This window comes from Eucyclogobius newberryi, unplaced genomic scaffold (genome assembly GCF_026437365.1).
Source record: "Eucyclogobius newberryi isolate DKJ021-1_F unplaced genomic scaffold, fEucNew1.0.hap1 SCAF_11, whole genome shotgun sequence".
Lineage (NCBI taxonomy): Eukaryota > Metazoa > Chordata > Actinopteri > Gobiiformes > Gobiidae > Eucyclogobius > Eucyclogobius newberryi.
In genome coordinates this window covers 31,088,587-31,106,601 of record NW_027315735.1, presented here as the reverse complement: position 1 = coordinate 31,106,601, position 18,015 = coordinate 31,088,587, and the positions used below count along the sequence as shown (strand labels likewise).

At 42.0% G+C, this 18,015-nt stretch overlaps 1 protein-coding gene across 1 annotated transcript in view; it reads right to left on the bottom strand.

The window, feature by feature from the left end:
• Nucleotides 1-9,528: 9,528 nt before the first annotated feature.
• The window catches only part of ints6l (integrator complex subunit 6 like), a 29,545-nt gene continuing 21,058 nt past the window's right edge, over nt 9,529-18,015 (bottom strand). Inside the window, exons 12-18 of the mRNA XM_072439900.1 lie at nt 16,852-17,067; nt 15,709-15,835; nt 14,230-14,372; nt 13,492-13,696; nt 12,942-13,355; nt 12,228-12,321; nt 9,529-11,691 (exon numbers count right to left, since the gene is read on the bottom strand). Coding sequence (XP_072296001.1) covers nt 11,583-11,691; nt 12,228-12,321; nt 12,942-13,355; nt 13,492-13,696; nt 14,230-14,372; nt 15,709-15,835; nt 16,852-17,067 — 1,308 coding nt within the window. The 3' untranslated portion in view covers nt 9,529-11,582. The remainder of the gene's footprint in view (nt 11,692-12,227; nt 12,322-12,941; nt 13,356-13,491; nt 13,697-14,229; nt 14,373-15,708; nt 15,836-16,851; nt 17,068-18,015) is intronic.

Below are 18,015 nucleotides of genomic sequence, written 5' to 3'. Positions count from 1 at the left end.
CACTACATTGCCTGTTTTTTTGTTGCTTGAAAATTAGACAAAGTTATTTCAAAAGAAGATAAAGCTTTTCCTTTTTACACAATAATGCGCTTCAGGGATAGAGTTAAGATTTGATTACTAATTATGGTAATGGTAGTGGTAGTATAACTAATAATATTATGTCATTGTTATTTTTCTTCTTTTTTGTTTTAATGAATGAGCTATTTACTGCTGTTTTCTTTTTCACTGTGTGTGCGTGTGTGTGTGTGTGTGTGTGTGTGTTTAGGGGTGTGTGTGTGTGTGTGTGTGTGTGTTTAGGGGTGTGTGTGTGTGTGTGTGTGTGTGTGTGTTTAGGGGTGTGTGTGTGTGTGTGTGTTTAGGGGTGTGTGTGTGTGTTTAGGGGTGTGTGTGTGTGTGTGTGTTTAGGGGTGTGTGTGTGTGTGTGTGTGTGTGTAGGGGTGTGTGTGTGTGTGTGTGTGTGTGTAGGGGTGTGTGTGTGTGTGTGTGTGTTTAGGGGTGTGTGTGTGTGTGTTTAGGGGTGTGTGTGTGTGTGTGTGTAGGGGTGTGTGTGTGTGTGTGTGTGTGTAGGGGTGTGTGTGTGTGTGTTTAGGGGTGTGTGTGTGTGTGTTTAGGGGTGTGTGTGTGTGTGTGTTTAGGGGTGTGTGTGTGTGTGGATGGGGTGTGTGTGTGTGTTTAGGGGTGTGTGTGTGTGTGTGAGTGTGTGTGTGTGTTTAGGGGTGTGTGTGTGTGTGAGTGTGTGTGTGTGTGGATGGGGGGTGTGTGTGTGTTTGCGTGAGTGTGTGTGTGTGTGTTTAGGGGGGTGTGAGTGTGTGTGTGTGTGTGTGTGTGTTTAGGGGTGTGTGTGTGTGTGTGTGGATGGGGTGTGTGTGTGTGTGTGGATGGGGTGTGTGTGTGTGTGTGAGTGTGTGTGTGTTTAGGGGTGTGTGTGTGTGTGAGTGTGTGTGTGTGTTTAGGGGTGTGTGTGTGTGTGAGTGTGTGTTTAGGGGTGTGTGTGTGTGTGTGTGTTTGTGTGTATGGGGTATATAAAGAAATGTATGTAATGAATTTGAGGAGATCCCAGGAAGAATAGCAACTGGTTTGTCGGTGCTAATGGGGAACTTAATAAACTAAACTAAACTGTGCACTTTTAAAATATCAGTAAATAAAATAAACACTTGATTAAATAACAGCTGAAACTAAAAGCATCATTTCATGCACTGCAAAGATGAACACCTTGAGTTGAAATGACTTGTTTTGAGGAGATTTGACTTGAATAATGAAGCGATTATTAAAAAAGTGCTCACATCCAGTCCCTTGACCTCATGTTTTCAGGTGTAGTTCTATTGAAATGTGAAAGTTACTGGTTATATTTTGAAGCGTTTTATTTCAAAAAGGCCCGGTTTTGAACAAGAGACCAACACAAACTGTTAACTTTATCCCTTCTCTGTCTGACGTTGAGCCGCGACAGAGAAACAACCGTCTGGGATGATCGCGGTTGTTATCTACAAGTTCTCAGGTTCTCATTCTACAAGGTCTCAGGTCTCAGGTCAGGCTGAGCAAAATAATATGTCTGTTTGCCGTAACCCGACAACCCGGTATTAAACTAGCCGACTGAAACACTAATATCAGCATTTTGTTAAAAAAAACGCCAAATTCTTTTATTTTTCAAATATTTTGCCGACTCACCGACCGGTCTTTCCTAAAGCGCCGTGTAGAATAATTTTATAGCGCTGGTAAACCTCAATCTTTCATCCCAAGGGACAACTAACGCATTGCGCAACACATATGCATTTTCATTTTCAATCCTCCATATGCTTCTGTATTAAATAAACCATGCAGGAGGGAACCTATATTGTCTTTAACATGTTGATTAGGCTCATTGTTGTTGTTGTTTTATGGCGGTTGGCATCCAAGCGTTGAATTACCGCCAGACGTTATTCTTCAGACTTCATTTTCCAGAGTCCGACCGGCTTCATTCCAGGGCTGACTCTTCTTCATCTTCCTCTCCTTCTTTGATGGTCGGTGCTTCCGTCGTACAGCTTTATTCTTTAGGCTTCATTCTTTAGGCTTTGATATCTCCACTGATGTCGTTGCTTGGCAGCCGTGCATCTACGGGACTGGGCGAGGACAGTAGACCGCCCCCATCTCTATTTCTTCACTCTGATCACTCTGATTGCCCAAAAGTAGACCTCCATCACTCCGACTCCCATTTAGGCCGCAGTTATTTTATTACTTGGTTTACGGATTTTTAAATGAAATATATTGCACAGCCGGATGGAATATATATATATATAATCATAATTTCAATTTCAAAAGATGTTTTCTTCCGGGTTAGCCCAAAACGCACCACGGGAGGAGAGGGGGGGAGACGTGGTGCGCAGGAGCGTGTAAATGTAGATTTAGCGTATTTTAGACGGACAGAACTGATGCTTAAGTGTGCACCCTCCCCCACCCAGTCACGTTGCTTCACGCGCTCTTGTCTTTTGACTTAATAAAGCTTTTTACATTTAATTTAATGCTATTTTGCTTTCTCTGCGGTACTTTATTAAAAAAATGATAATAATTTATTTTATTTATATTGTATATATCAATCATCTAAGTGCGGCGGATCCGTAAACCAAGTAATAAAATAACTAAGGCCTTAGCGCTTTCAGACGGTTTTCTATTTCTGCCCATTCAAGCTCTTGTTCCAAGGAATCTTCCTGCAGCTTTAACAATGATCCTGTTCCTTTCAGTTCTGCTTTGAGTCTGAGCAGCACAGTTTATAACATCCACCATAAAGAGTACAACATCTTCTCTATCCACAACCAAGGTATTCTCATTAATTCTGGAACCTACACACTTGGAACCTTCACACTTCTTGGGAGAAATGCTGGCTTCTCTCACTGACTAAATAATTAAGTCTAAAGAATATAGTCTGGCGGTAATGTAACACTTGGATACCAGCCGCCATAAAACACCATAGAAGAAGAAGAAGAAGAAGAAGAAGAAGAAGAAGAAGAAGAAGAGACATCGTCAGGTACAAGACCAGAGACATCGTCAGGTACAAGACCAGAGACATCGTCAGGTACAAGACCAGCGACATCGTCAGGTACAAGACCAGCGACATCGTCAGGTACAAGACCAGAGACATCGTCAGGTACAAGACCAGAGACATCGTCAGGTACAAGACCAGAGACATCGTCAGTTACAAGACCAGAGACATCGTCAGGTACAAGACCAGAGACATCGTCAGGTACAAGACCAGAGACATCGTCAGGTACAAGACCAGAGACATCGTCAGGTACAAGACCAGAGACATCGTCAGGTACGAGACCAGAGACATCGTCAGGTACAAGACCAGAGACATCATCAGGTACAAGACCAGAGACATCGTCAGGTACAAGACCAGAGACATCGTCAGGTACAAGACCAGAGACATCATCAGGTACAGGACCAGAGACATCATCAGGTACAAGACCAGAGACATCATCAGGTACAGGACCAGAGACTGGTCTGGCGGTAATGTAACAGCTACCTTTCTTTTGGGAGAAGGCCACCTGGAATAAACTCTGAGGAATAAAGTCTGGCTTTAATGTAACACTTGGATACCAATCTCCATAAAAAAAACAAAAACACAACAACAACAACAACAACGACATCGTCAGGTACAGAACCAGAGACATCGTCAGGACCTGAGACAAGTGTGTCTACCATAGGTGACAGTAATGTAACACTTGGATACCAACTGCCATAAAACACCAAAAAAGAAGAGCGGTCGGGGCCGAACGAACACGATACCAAGACGATCCGATCGATCCGGTCAGAGAAGACTCAGAGAGGGAAAGAAGTAACCTGTGAGTACCTGTAAGATTCAACAAGGCTCCTGACCCGTCGCTGTGCTTCCTGTTTGGGCCTGAACATAGCATTGCTGTCCTGATCTGACACCCTGTGGTGATGGATAACCAGTATCTGAACATCTGAAATATCCAGTTATTACAGTCCTCACTATAATTTGTCTCTAAATTGGGGAAATACTCAAACTGCAAAGTGACTCGCTTGAGAAACACTGTTGTCTAATTGTTTATGTTGTTGTTGCTGCACTTGTGTCGAATTTAGGATATTCATCTTAATTTTAGTAGTTTTGACTAATTTTTTTGGGTTCCAGTACAGTAACTGGTTTTCAGTGCCAGCTGGTACCTTTTCTTGTTTTGTTAATAATGAATAAGAGGTGCACGGTGGCAGACCGGCTAGCGCTCTTGCCTCCCAAGAAGAACACAGCTTTCTCCCACCGTCCAAAGACATGCATGAGCAGGCAAAATTGGCAACTCTAAATTGGCCCTAGTGGATGAATGTGAGAGTGAATGGTTGTCCATGTGTCTGTCTCTGTGTTGGCCCTGCGACGAGTTGGCCCCTGTCCAGGGAGTGCCCCGCCTAAGGCCCAAAGTCACTGGGATAGGCTCACCCACAAAAAAGCGGTATAAGTTGAATGAATGAATGAATGAATTAGAAGTCAAATGTTCATAAATTCCATTTAATACAATTTCTTCAGGAAAAACTCATGGTCGATACCGGTAATCTGGTAGAACCATGAGTTGTAATCTAGCTTTGACTACAGCAGGCGCTCACTGTGGTATTCTTTCAATGAGCCAAAAAAAGATCTTGTGTTGATGATGGAGAGAGTGACCACTGCACAAAGCCTTCTCCAGCTCGTCCCAAACACTCACGGGTTCAGAGGTGGTGTAGATGAGTTTCTACTTCTCCTTTAGACGGTTTCTCTGCTCGACGCCATTTGACCCTTTTCAAACACTCAGACATTGTTTACACATGGTTATTTCAGAAATAATAAGAATCAGTCGGGTTTAAATACTGTGTTGCAGCTGAAAGATCATCACCAATGCAGTATTTTTCCAGTAGGAGGCTTGTACTTACTGTATTTGCTTTAGCGAAAGAAAGAGGTGGATCTTGTGACGCGCTAATTCTTCTTCTAATTCCTCTCCCGAAGGCCGAAATGTACGAGGACGAGATTGACCAGATCTTAACTGCGGAGATGGAGCGGGCGGTGGAGGAGTATATGCGGATGGATGAGGCCAGCGAGGAAGAGCAGCAGTGTGCATATCGTGCAGTGATGGCAGCGTATACAGCAGCTGAGGCGCATGCAGACGGGAGACAGCGTGAATTGGATGCAAGCTTTGCAGAAGCGCTTGCAGAGCTGCATGTAGACCTTACAGCTGAGCGTGCAGCTGCTGGAGAAGCTGCTGAAGACACTGATGGAGAATCTGATGAAGACACTGATGGAGAATCTGATGATGGAGAGCTGCTGGTGAACCTGGAGTGGTGGAAGGAGCTCGAGGTTTGATTACTGATCGTTTCCTCTGCGTTTGTCTCTTTTTAGCAGGAAGTAGTAGGTGTGACATGAAATGCTCTTCTCTTTTTTTAAGACTGTAGATTTTCCTGTTCAACAAACAATATAATATCACTTTGTCTATTTATTTATTTAACGCTTTCTAAAAGTGTAGGAAAGATCCCATTTTGTCATTTAAAAAAAAAAACAATGTTTTTGGGGAAGGGAACAAACGAATCCCACGCGGTCCTCACCGGTACCGGGTCATCTGGGTCCGCTCAAAACACCTCCGGCCACGTCACACCTCCAGCAGGATGGTGGCTCGGTGGAACACAGCACCCACTGAACAGTTCACACAGTTTTGGGCGAACAGGTTATTTCACCGTCGCATGATATCACCCGGAAGGAATATAAAGTTTGGCTCGCTCTCACGGGGAACGTAAAGTCCAACCTCCTCCGTCAGTGGCCCCCTGGGCCACAGCGTGGTCTTGGTAAAAGAGACGCAGAGAGGACGTAACGCCCACTCCCCACCCAACAGGAGCCAAGCACAACAGTGCTTATTGCCCCTGATTGACCAGTGACGCCGCAAATTAGAATGAGATTCCTTTACTGGTAATTTACAATGAATTATGTGTCACTGAAAGTGAACATAAACATAAAGTGTAAACGTGTGAATGTTATATATTACAATGCAGTTTTAATTTACTCAATATTTGTGCGCACATGAAATAACCCAGGGGGTTACATATTGATACTTCAAATGTATCCCTAACCCTTTCAATTCTAGTTTAAGTATCGATTAGTATTCGATTTTCGACAACTTTACAATCAAATGTGTACATTTATACAAGTGCAGCTCATACCAGGATTTGGACTCGGATTTTAATTACAACAAGTTAATTTGTTTGTTTCATCTAACCAAACCCAGATGGAGCTGCTCTGACCAAAACGAGTGGGAACCAAGTGAAAGTTGTGCCATTTCCATCTAATGCGCTGCAAAATATTACTAAAGTTCTTCTCAAATATTACTCACGACACGTTTCATTTGTGTGTTTGGTGTTGTTTTCCCAGGGCGCTGATGTAACCGACCCGTGCACGGAGACGGAGGAGAGAGTGGGGACGCCGGACTCCACCTACTCTTAATTACCAATCATTTTTGCAGTGATAAATGTGACAATATTCAAGTAGTGTTGCTATGGTTATTGTCATTATTATTTGCTCTGTCTGTTTTGTGTCTGTTTATATTTAAGAATTAAAATAAATGACTACACTTCATTACACAACCTTACGGACATTATTCACACTGACTTTAACAGCAACAAGAGTAATTTAGTCTTTACTAAATATTCCTTATAATTATTTGGTAAATGTCTGATTGATTTGATGTTTAAAATAACCATTATTACCAAACTTGCTTTGCAGATGGTTATAAGCTGTTTTGTTTGCTACTGGTGCATGAAATGTATAGTGTAAATGTGAGTTTTGGCTTTCTGAGAGGACCTTTTGTTCCAGGGATTAAGTTTTTAGTAAATGGAGAATTTACAGTTTATTATTGATCTATGGTTTGAATTGTTTCCTATTTACATTTAAAAATGTGAAAGCAGTTTGAAAGATTATAGGATTAGTTTAAATTAATGTTTGCTTTAGTTTGTTGGCAGGTTTTCTTCTCAAATGACATATAAAACTCACCTCACCCTCCGTGGGTGGTCCCCTTTCATGCTCGCGTTCTACCAGAGGCCCCTGGGAGCTTGAGGGTTCTGCGCAGTAACTTTGCTGTACCTGCACTGCATTTTTTTCTGATGTTTTTCCTTGGATCTGCTCGAGCCATTCCTCCAGTTTGGGAGTCACTGCCCCAAGTGCTCCGATCACTACGAGCACCACCGATACCTTCAGGCTCCAGGCCTTCTCCAGCTTCTCTCTGAGGCCCTGGTATTTCTCTAGTTTCCCACGTTCCTTTTTCCGGATGTTTCCATCCCATGGTACTGCAATGTCCACCACCACGGCTTTCCTCTGACCCTTGAGACCACTATGTCCGGTTGGTTCTCCATTACCATTCTGTCTGTCTGTATCTGGACGTCCCAGAGGACTTGGTCGTTCTCCACCACCTTTGGAGGTGTTTCCCACTTTGTCCTTGGGGTCTCCAGCCCGTACTCTGCACAGATGTTTCTGTACACTGCCAGCCACCTGGTTATGGCGCTCCATGTATGCTGTCCCTGCCAGCATCTTGCACCCTGCTGTTATGTGCGGGATGGCCCCTCTGCACAGCCTACACCTTGGGTCTTGTCTGGTGTGGTAGATCACACTGAAGAGACGTTAGTTGCTTTTCACCCCATTCCAAAACATTCAAGATGGCAGACCTGGCTTGTGACCGAGTGTTTACATCCGCTCTCGCTTCGGTTTTGAACTGTCGGGAAAGTATCAACTCCTTCAAAACAGAAAATGCATTTTTATTTTTCAGTAGGATGTTTTTGCCACTCTTCCAACTGGATTTGGAAAGAGTTTAATCTATCAATTGGCTGCACTTGTTGCTAAAGAAATGAAGATGAATGAAAACCCTGTCGTTGTTGTTATATCTCCGCTGTTAGCTCTCGTGGAACAACAAGTAACGGAGGCAAATATACGTGGTGTCACAGCGAAGCAACTCTGGGGTTAATAGTGAGGAGGACATCTGTACCGGTTGTTTGGCATCCCGGAGGTTGCTAAACACACTTATTGTCTACCCTGACCGACCTTATCGTTATCGGTTTTGACCAGGTTCATCTCACCTATAAAATGGTCAGTAAATCTTGAATAAAGCTATTACGAGTCACTAAGAAGTTTTGAAGGAACGCAATGTTTCGTATTAAGCATTTAAAAATCTGTACTGATAATACTCTTAATAATTATGTGACGACACAATCCCGAGCTCTATTAGGCATCTTGCAGTTTCTGTCTGATCGCAGTGTGCTGACTTGAACTGTTTGTGACTTTGCAGGGGACAAGCTGCGAGGAATCACAGCCTTCACGGAGAGCTCTGCCAAGCTTGGAGAACTACGCTCCATTGGAATATCTAGTCATTCCTATTAATCAATTAATACAATTAATCGATATAAACTGGACCAGAATTGTTTTTGTGTCGTTCAAGTACCATGTTCTATTTCCTTACTTAGGAAAAAGCTGTAAAATCATGAAATAGTAAAAAACATAAATACAAGAAAGTGTGCCAACTGTATCAGTTTAAGTTTAAGATCATAACTGCCATAAAGAGACTTGTAAAAAGCATAGAATTAGTCCAGGATCTCTGTGCCCCTGCAGCTCTGCAGTCCAGTATCTCTGTGCCCCTGCAGCTCTGCAGTCCAGTATCTCTGTGCCCCTTGCAGCTCTGCAGTCCAGTATCTCTGTGCCCCTGCAGTTCTGCAGTCCAGTATCTCTGTGCCCCCTGCAGCTCTGCAGTCCAATATCTCTGTGCCCCTGCAGCTCTGCAGTCCAGTATCTCTGTGCCCCTGCAGCTCTGTAGTCCAGTATCTCTGTGCCCCCTGCAGCTCTGCAGTCCAGTATCTCTGTGCCCCCTGATGCTCTGCAGTCCAGTATCTCTGTGCCCCCTGCAGCTCTGTAGTCCAGTATCTCTGTGCCCCTGCAGCTCTGCAGTCCAGTATCTCTGTGCCCCCTGCAGCTCTGTAGTCCAGTATCTCTGTGCCCTCTGTAGCTCTGTAGTCCAGTATCTCTGTGCCCCTGCAGCTCTGTAGTCCAGTATCTCTGTGCCCTCTGTAGCTCTGTAGTCCAGTATCTCTGTGCCCCCTGCAGCTCTGCAGTCCAGTATCTCTGTGCCCCCTGCAGCTCTGCTGTCCAGTATCTCTGTGCCCCTTGCAGCTCTGCAGTCCAGTATCTCTGTGCCCCCTGCAGCTCTGCAGTCCAGTATCTCTGTGCCCCCTGCAGCTCTGCTGTCCAGTATCTCTGTGCCCCTTGCAGCTCTGCAGTCCAGTATCTCTGTGCCCCCTGCAGCTCTGCAGTCCAACACTCTTAATAACAGCTCTTTTAAACATGACAAAACAATGACAATTACCTCATTGGCCTCGTTCACTCAAAGGAAATAAACTCTTTAGTCGTCAGATGTCACTGAGCAAACACAAACACCACGTGTATCATCTCCTTTTATGATCATTGAAAATATGACATCTTTAAACTCCAAATAGTTCTGACACACAACACAAAACTATTACAAACAGGAAACAATCAGCCACAACACAGTCATTTTCAAGTTTTATTACAAAACATATTCTCATAAAAGTGACAACCTTTTACACGTGTAACATTTTACAAAAGTGGCATTAATATTTTACTCTCAAAATATTCCATAGTCTCTGGATTGACAAAAATAGTCTCTATTTTTTCCATTTGAACATGAAAAATGTGTGGATCAGACGTAAAAATGCCTGGGTTTATGAGACACGAGACGAGGATATTAATCGCTGGAGTGTTTTGGAGAGTTTCTTAAATAAAAACTCTGGTCCAGAGACAGTTTCAATGAGCAATAGAGATCCACTGATGCTGCAGGTGAACACGGAGTAAGCGCGGCAATATTTGAGTCACTTTTGGAGTAATTGTACTTTAATTGTCGATTTTAGACGCACGTTTACTTCTGTTTGTGTAATATATTGTACAGTGTAACACCAAAAACGGAGTGTTGTATTTGGAAACGTGTCATGTTGTCTTTGTCATGCTAGTTTGCCCACTTTTTTTGGTATATTTGTTCCCCGTCGAGAGAGAAATCAGATTACTCACATCAGATCTGTTCAATAATCGGATAACTCCAGAAATCGGATAACGATCAGATTTCATGTCTGTTTTCCATTGGCAAAGTTTCTCTTGATTTGTAGTTTTCCCAAAAACGTTCTTACTTTCTGTCCCCCCTTGGATCACTACTTTGTACTTATACTAGAGTACAATCATCGTGAAGTAACGTTACGTGTACTTGAGTACAATTTAAAGTGCCTAGGACAGGTTTTGATGATTTTCAAATTTTTAGCTTTATTTGATGTATTTGTACCGGTTGTGAATATAAATTATACTTTTAAAGTAGCTATTTGAGGAGAAAAGTTGGAAAATTTATTACAGGAAGTGACATCACAGCAGAGATTACTCATTACATCCAAAGTTTATGCATAATTGACACAAAACAAACACATTTTTTGACCCTTTAAACATCAATTCAACAAAATAAAGTCGCTCTCATATATTTTTATTATGTGTGACACTAGACGAGTTTTGGCCCAGTGGCTGCTGGGTAATGTCCTAGTGCGATGTCATCGATTACAACCAGGAAGTAAAATTATAAACCTAAAAAATGTCCGATTCTGGGATCAAATGTGTGCACGTTTTAGCAACATTTTAAACATATTTATCTTGCTACATTTTAGTTCGAAGAGTGTTTCAACATGTTAAACATACCCAGCTCTAGTAATAAATATGTAAATGTATTCAAAATTACGACAAACTTTATTTTCCCCAAAGGAAACAAACCCGTCAAAAACAGAGCTTTATAATCAGGGTTTATAGTACGTAAGTCAGGAGAACTCAGCTGGAGGAACATAACAAACACGTATAAATGTGGCTGGTTTACGACGGGGAGGGCATCTGGCATCGACTAGCTGTAGTGACACAAAAACAACAACAACAACAACAACATGGGAAATGACTGGACGATCACGTGACGGAACCAAAACAAAGGATGGTAGCGCATCAGTGCATCTCTACTGACATTCAGCGATAGTGTTATTTCATCCAGCGTGAACCAGAACGAGTGGAACCACTGACGTTTCTCAGACCAGCTGAAGAGTGGCCCGTTTTTCAATAAATACGAAATGCGTCGCCGTGTTTTTTTACTTATAAAATGTAACCAGAAGTGCCGTCTCGTAGAATGGAACTGGAGTGTTTCTTTGAGCAGATTCGGACAAAAGCCATTCGGATGTTCAAGGTTGCTTTGATTTGAAGAGTTCTAAGAATCTAAAGGGCGCACAGTGACGTTTTAGGTCAATTTGGGAGAATAAATTGAGCTTTTCGAACCTAAATTTCAAGGTGAAAAGGTTACGATCAGCACGTGCTTTACTTTCATGTCACAAGTTTGCGTCGCTTTGATTCCCAGTCCCCAATTTTTTAAGTCTCTCTCGAATAAACCCTGGACTTTTCACCTTCACGCAGCAGAGAAGCGTCCACTCAACGCTCCCGCCCGACAAGGACCCACTTTTAACTAATGACACTCCCGCTCCCGCCGCAGCAGAGCGATCCGAGCGCGCCGCCTTCGTCACGACGTGCCGCTGTTGTCGTTGGGGACGGCGGCCGACGTGAGCGGAGGGTCCTCGAGCTCGGACAGGACCCGCTCCAACTGCTGGATCAGGACGCGCTTCTTGAACCTGGGGGGAAACGAGCGCAGTTACGTGTGCGCAGAGGCAGGAGCTGTGGCAAAACACTGCAAAATGAGTTAACGATGGGAAATGCAGAGCTGTGTTTAATTCAATGATCGCAGATTGGCTTAAAATTGTATTAAAACGGGCAGAAAATAATGTACTTTTTTGTTGAAACTATTCCCCATCCACGCTACTGCAATTACTGGGTTGGGCAACATACGGAAATGTACATAATACTGTGATTTTTTATTTTTGGGGGGAAGATATGCAACATTTTGATATTGAGCATATCGTCTGTAGTGAAAAATGCAGCAAAAATAAAACATAAAAATGAAAAAAGTAAGGATAATGGTGATATTTCTGAACATTTGTGATTTATTTTACAGACATTTCGCATTTGTCTGATAATTAAACCTCGGCTAACACGTTTGCGGACCTGTTTTGACACGTTTCTGTTGGATCGACATAATATCGTTATCGGGAAACTCAGCTCGCAGTAGTCAATGGTAAATCCAACGTGTAGATGTAAAACCTGCGGTTACCTGGAGGCCTCTTTTATGGCGTGGAGGAGGAAATACTTCTGCACGTTCACAGGACCTTTGACCTCGTGCAGTAGCCGCATTATTGCCTCGTAATCTGCAGAAAGGAAGACGACAACATCGGTGAATTATGACTCGACTATTTCAGTTCAGCGCAGAAAAAACAACAAAACTGCATGAAAACATAATCAACTTTGCATAATTCAAATGATGTTGATCATTGTCTAAAGCTGAGGACCTGATTTCAAACCGCAAAACGAGGAAGTAGTTATTTAAATTGATCCTACTTGCTGAATGAATCCTAGTTGCTGCAATGAAGCCTCATGCTACAAGAAAATAGTTTAATAATAATAATATTTTTGGTCTTTTTGCCCGACCCAACAGACGTTTTTTCTTGACAATTCTAAGCTACTTCAATCATTTATCTTCTTGAGTATTGTGATTAGACTTTTGATGTGTGTTATAAAGTAAGATAAGATATTCCTTTATTGTCCCACATGGGGAAATTTCATTGGTGCAACGCAGGTAGAGAAGACTGAAATATTAACCAATGCATGACTTAAAAAATACCATGAAGTACTGAAGAGTTTCTCTAAAAAGACATAAAAGGATAATTGAACATTCAGCCTTTTGCGACTGGATAATTGGATAAATGTGCAGCCGCATCTCGGTCCTAATCGGCGCTTTTGCACAAAGAAGCACAGACGTTGCACTCACTCCGCCCTGGTTTTCGGACCTCTTTGATGACCCTGGTCCTGAGCTCGGCCTGCGTCCCGTCCAGAGGAGGAATGTAGACCGCCTGCAGCGTCTCCACTTCGGCCTCTGAGCTCGCTGCGTCACTCTGTGGACTCAGTCTGTCGCAGTTGTACTCCTCCTTCAGCTGCTCCTCAAACCCCGCCCCCACCACCTCCTCCTCCACCTCCTCCATGTGGGCGTCGCCTGTGCTCTCCTCGGACACAGTCTCCTCCGCGTCCTGGTCCACGGCGGTCCCCGGTCCGGGCTTGGTTTCGGGCTTGGTTTCGGGACTCTCCGCGGCCTGGGTTCCCGCGTTCGAGTCCGTCTCGTTGGGCCAGGCCTCCCCGCACTCGGAGCCCACCTCGCCGTTGCTCTCTGGGACGCTGTTGCCGTTGTCTAAGGGAAATAATACAAACGTTTATGTGTTTTAATGTTGCAATAGCTAAAAAACACAATAAGAAAGTCACGGTCTTTGTGTAGTCGATTATTACGAGCAAAATATGGCCACGATTGTTTTAATAGTGGACTGGACCTTTGTGCGCTGGAGCTGGTTTGCTGTGGTTCTGCGCCGGGCTCTTGATGTGGTTGGTGTTTCCTATTGGACTGAGCGGTCTCCGTAGAAACGGCGACATGCTCCGCCGCCGCTTCACCGAAGATGACATCGAGTCGCCGGAGTTCGCTCGCTTTTTGCTCTGAGGACCAGCCACGAACTCGTCCGCCTCGTCGATCATCATGCCCTGAGGAGCAAACGTGCAGACTCGTTAATACAGACACTATTTCAATAATGAGAAGCTCGTTGTGCAGCAGAGAAAATTATAGTTTCTTTAATATTACCATGTGGTTCTGATATAAATCAAAATCATTATCTATTATTATATTAATCTACTATTATCCAGTATTATTATTCGTTTTTAGACCTTGTTTTTTACTGTTTCATGTATGGAAATGTTTTTTTAAATGTCTTGTTTATTAAAATGTGCTAAATAAATAAAGTGGATTTGGGTTTAAAACTATTCAGGAAAGGTCCAAACGTATTTATGTGTTTGTTTGTCAAATTAATGTCTAGTTTGTCAAAATAATAAATGAATTTTGATACCCCAATAGTGAGTATTAGTTTAGCATCATGTAAGTGGTTCTCCTCTACAGTGTAATTTAAATTAATTTAGCCATAAACGTGTCCTATTATTCATTTTTCACTGTGTCAAGCGGCTACAGCGGTGATAGTGCAGCATATTCAACAATAAATTGCGTTGTAATTGAATAATAGTACCTTTTTGTCCTGTTTGAACGGGTTCCCAAATGTGTGCAGTCGCTTGGGCTGGTCCGGGTCGATCTCCCTGAGCGGGGACGGCATCATCTTCAGATACTCCTGATAGTTCCCCATCTGAGCCACTGGAATACTGTGCAGGTAGTCTGGGAAAACGTGACACGACGGAGCGTCAAATCGAGCCGGAACGCTGTGGATTTCACTCGTTCGTCCTTTCACATGCAATCAGGTTTGTTTGTTTGTTTGTTTGTTTGTGCAGTTACAAACGTGAAATGGAGCAGTGAATCGGTGGAGCTCCATTCATCAAAACCTCACGCAGACTAAAGTGACTCGCAGAGCAATGACAGTGATAATATTGTGAAAAATTCAAACTCTCTAAGGAAAATATTTGACTCAAAATAACAATTTCAACCCTAATTTTTTTTAAAAAGCTATTTTTTTTGGTCAATGTTTTAGTTTTATCTTTTTTTATTTTGAACATGTTTTAATCTTAAGTAGCAAGTTAAAAAAAATGAAGACAACAACATTCAGGTGTTTCCCCTCCAAACATTTGGCGCTTAAAGAAAACCATTATTAACATTATGACTTAATAACGCTCATGATTGATAAATAAATGTTCGAAAAGGAGTGGGTGAAAGTAGAAACTTATTAAGCCCCACCCCTTATTTCTCATTGTTCAATAAATCATATTTTTATACCTTTTTTTAACCTTCAGTTTCCTTATAATTTGATCCAAAAAAGAACAATAAATAAATTGACTGAACAAAAAAAAAAAAGTACTTTCTTTATTTTCACCCTGTGCTCTTTCACTCGCTCAGATAAACGCTTCACAAAAGCTCAAATTGTCTCGTGATTTGTTTTAGTATCGAAACATGTTCAAACGATCTAGTTTTGATACTACTTAATATCAAGTTGCATCTGTTTTTTGATTCTTTTGTCACCGTAAATATGACAAGATCGAATCTTTGCATCGCGATTATTAAGAGACGAAAGATTTAAAGATTATTCACAAACAATTACAGACAAAAGGTGGAAAAAACAACTTAATTTTCTTTCATTCACATTGTCTATTTAGATTACCTCCTGTACGTGACCAGCTTCATGAAACCAAACTTTCTGATTGAAGTAAAGAATATGTGGCATAAACTAAAAATAAATAAGCAGTTTACATTTAGATTTAATTTGAATAAGTATAGTTGACACATTTTTTCCCTCTCACTATTATAATGTGACTTAAATAAACACAATTTTGACATATACTTCAGTTATTATCAATTAAACAAAAGTATAAAGTGATGTTTCTGCACTTTTGTGGTATTTTAACTGTCCTTTTACACATATATCTAACTTAAACTTACACCGATATTCTCAAAGACACATTTTACCCTCTCCAAAAACAAATAACTGGGAGCTAAGAGTCTGAAGCTTGTTTAAAACCAGCAGCTCGTCACATCAGATTGTGTTGCACTTCCTGTATCGTACCTTCGTCCTGGCCCCGGATCAGTTTCTGCGACGTCCGGAGCAGGTTGGACCTCATTCGAGTGAGCTGGTCCAACAGATTCCTCCGCGGGATGTCGTAGGCGTTCCTGTACGCTTGAGGCTTCATGTCCTGCCGACACAAACGCACACGAGAAGCTGTTTGGAGGAAATACGACGACGCGTTCGACGGCAACGGATTGTGAAAACTGTCCTCAGGAAGACGCGAGGGGCCAGAAAATACACCCAGAGGACTATTTTGTCTTTGCCACATTCGTCTGCCCAATATGTCCCTTGTCCAAACCCGCACATGTGTGAAAGAGATCAGATCCAACTTCTGACATGACATTTCAATTATCTGATGACTCCAGAAATCAGACAATGATCAGATGTTTGCAGTACAGTACGTAATATTGCAGTACGTGTATTTTGTCGTTTGACGATGCCCAAAAACGCACTGCAACGACCACAACAAAAGTGTTTCAGATGTTTGTTTGTTTTTGTAGGTGAGATTTGACCCTTCTTACACTTAAAAGGCGCACTAAGTCACTACTCCTCTGTTGGGCATTTGACACGCCCTCGTCTCCATGGAGATGTTATCGTTTTTTCTTGACTAAATCTTACATGTAACTTTAAAGTGCACATGGCGGGTTGAACTAAACGTCGCACTAAAACACAAAGAACACGATTATATTTAAGATTTTAGTCAGAATCGTACCCATTTCTCACCAGTTTGACCATTTCGGTGACATTTATGACGTAACTTTCTCGTTGTGACATAAGCAGAGGTGATTCCGCCCCACTGTTACCAAGCAACCGCAATGTAAACAAGGGCCAAAAATCCCTATAAATGACACAATAGTTATGGTGACAATAAGTGATAGCGCCGTTTTGACAAATGACTCTTTAAACTGTTGTGTCAGTTGTGCGTAAATTGTCTCCGCGTTTTCTATACGACGTCGCCTATTGATGACATCACAGAGGGATTCAGTTTTTGATCCCGGCGCTGGTTTCCCGTCGTTTTAAACTGCTCCTCACACACTTGACTGATGTAAAACTGCCACAAACATTTACCACAGGATCTATCATTAAAGAGCAAAGCCGCGAGGAGCAAAGCGCGGATTATCGTGCCACATTTGCCGCACTCACCGTGTTCAAAAACCCGATCTGAAAGCCGGCGAACTCCTTGAAGTTGATGTCGTTGAGCCGCAGCGGCCCCTCTCCCGTGATGCCCTGCAGCAGCTGCTTAAAGTCCCGCCGATGCGCCAGAGACAGAGCGCTCGAGTGTTTCTTCACTTTTATCCCCGTTTCCTGAGGCGCCTTCTTCCCCACGGACACGATCAGACGGTCCGACTCCATCTTGGCCTGCGAACAGACATTTACGGACAGAAACCACGACGACACATCGTTTATATCTGAAATGTGTGAAGTAGACACATGGAAACTGCCAATGCAAACTATTGTGCCTCTTTTCACGATCATGAATACGTCACTGCATGTAATCGTTCAAACGGATTGAATCAAACTTGAGAAAAAGCGCTATTTTGAGAATAATCTGAACAAAAAAAGATATTTTTTGTACCAGCTCCAATATCTGCCATGTTAAATGTATTCTAAAATATAATTAAAACCACTAGAAAACCCTCAGAATAATAAAAAAGATACTTATCCATCAATAAATAATTAAAATGTACAATATGAATGATTAAGTTGTGTCTACATTTTATGTCATATTACTGTATCTAAATATCTAGTACATGTATTGTTCTGTTACGTCTATATTAATATGACTGTAATAACAATTTTGAACACTTTCCAGATGTTTAGAGATGGTAAAATTGAGAAAGTGCAGATCATTGTTATTTTTTTAAAACATTTTTTTTCAATTCTTCACTTTCAATTCTTCTTTTGCAAATTTACCTGGATAAATTGTACTTTCTTCTTGATAAAACCTTTTTTTTTTCTACAGATGTCATGCATGAAGAACCTTTGTATAGTCCACTTAACAATTCATGATTATTAAAGGGAATTTAGGACATTTTTTAAAGTAAAGTAAAGTTGCATGACACCAGTGCAGGGGAAAAAACACTGATATGAATACATTAAAATGCGTTGTATATGCAAAATGCTAAATATATTAAAAAAGACATGATCTGCTTATTATTGTGTTAGATGATGAATGTCAAAACAAGAAGCAAAAATAAATAGGACCGTTATACTGTAAATGTAATACTTTTGAGTGTTTCTAGAGCCTTACATCACACGTATCACATGTGTTTTATGCTTTTAAGACCGCGCACTGTTAGTGATCTG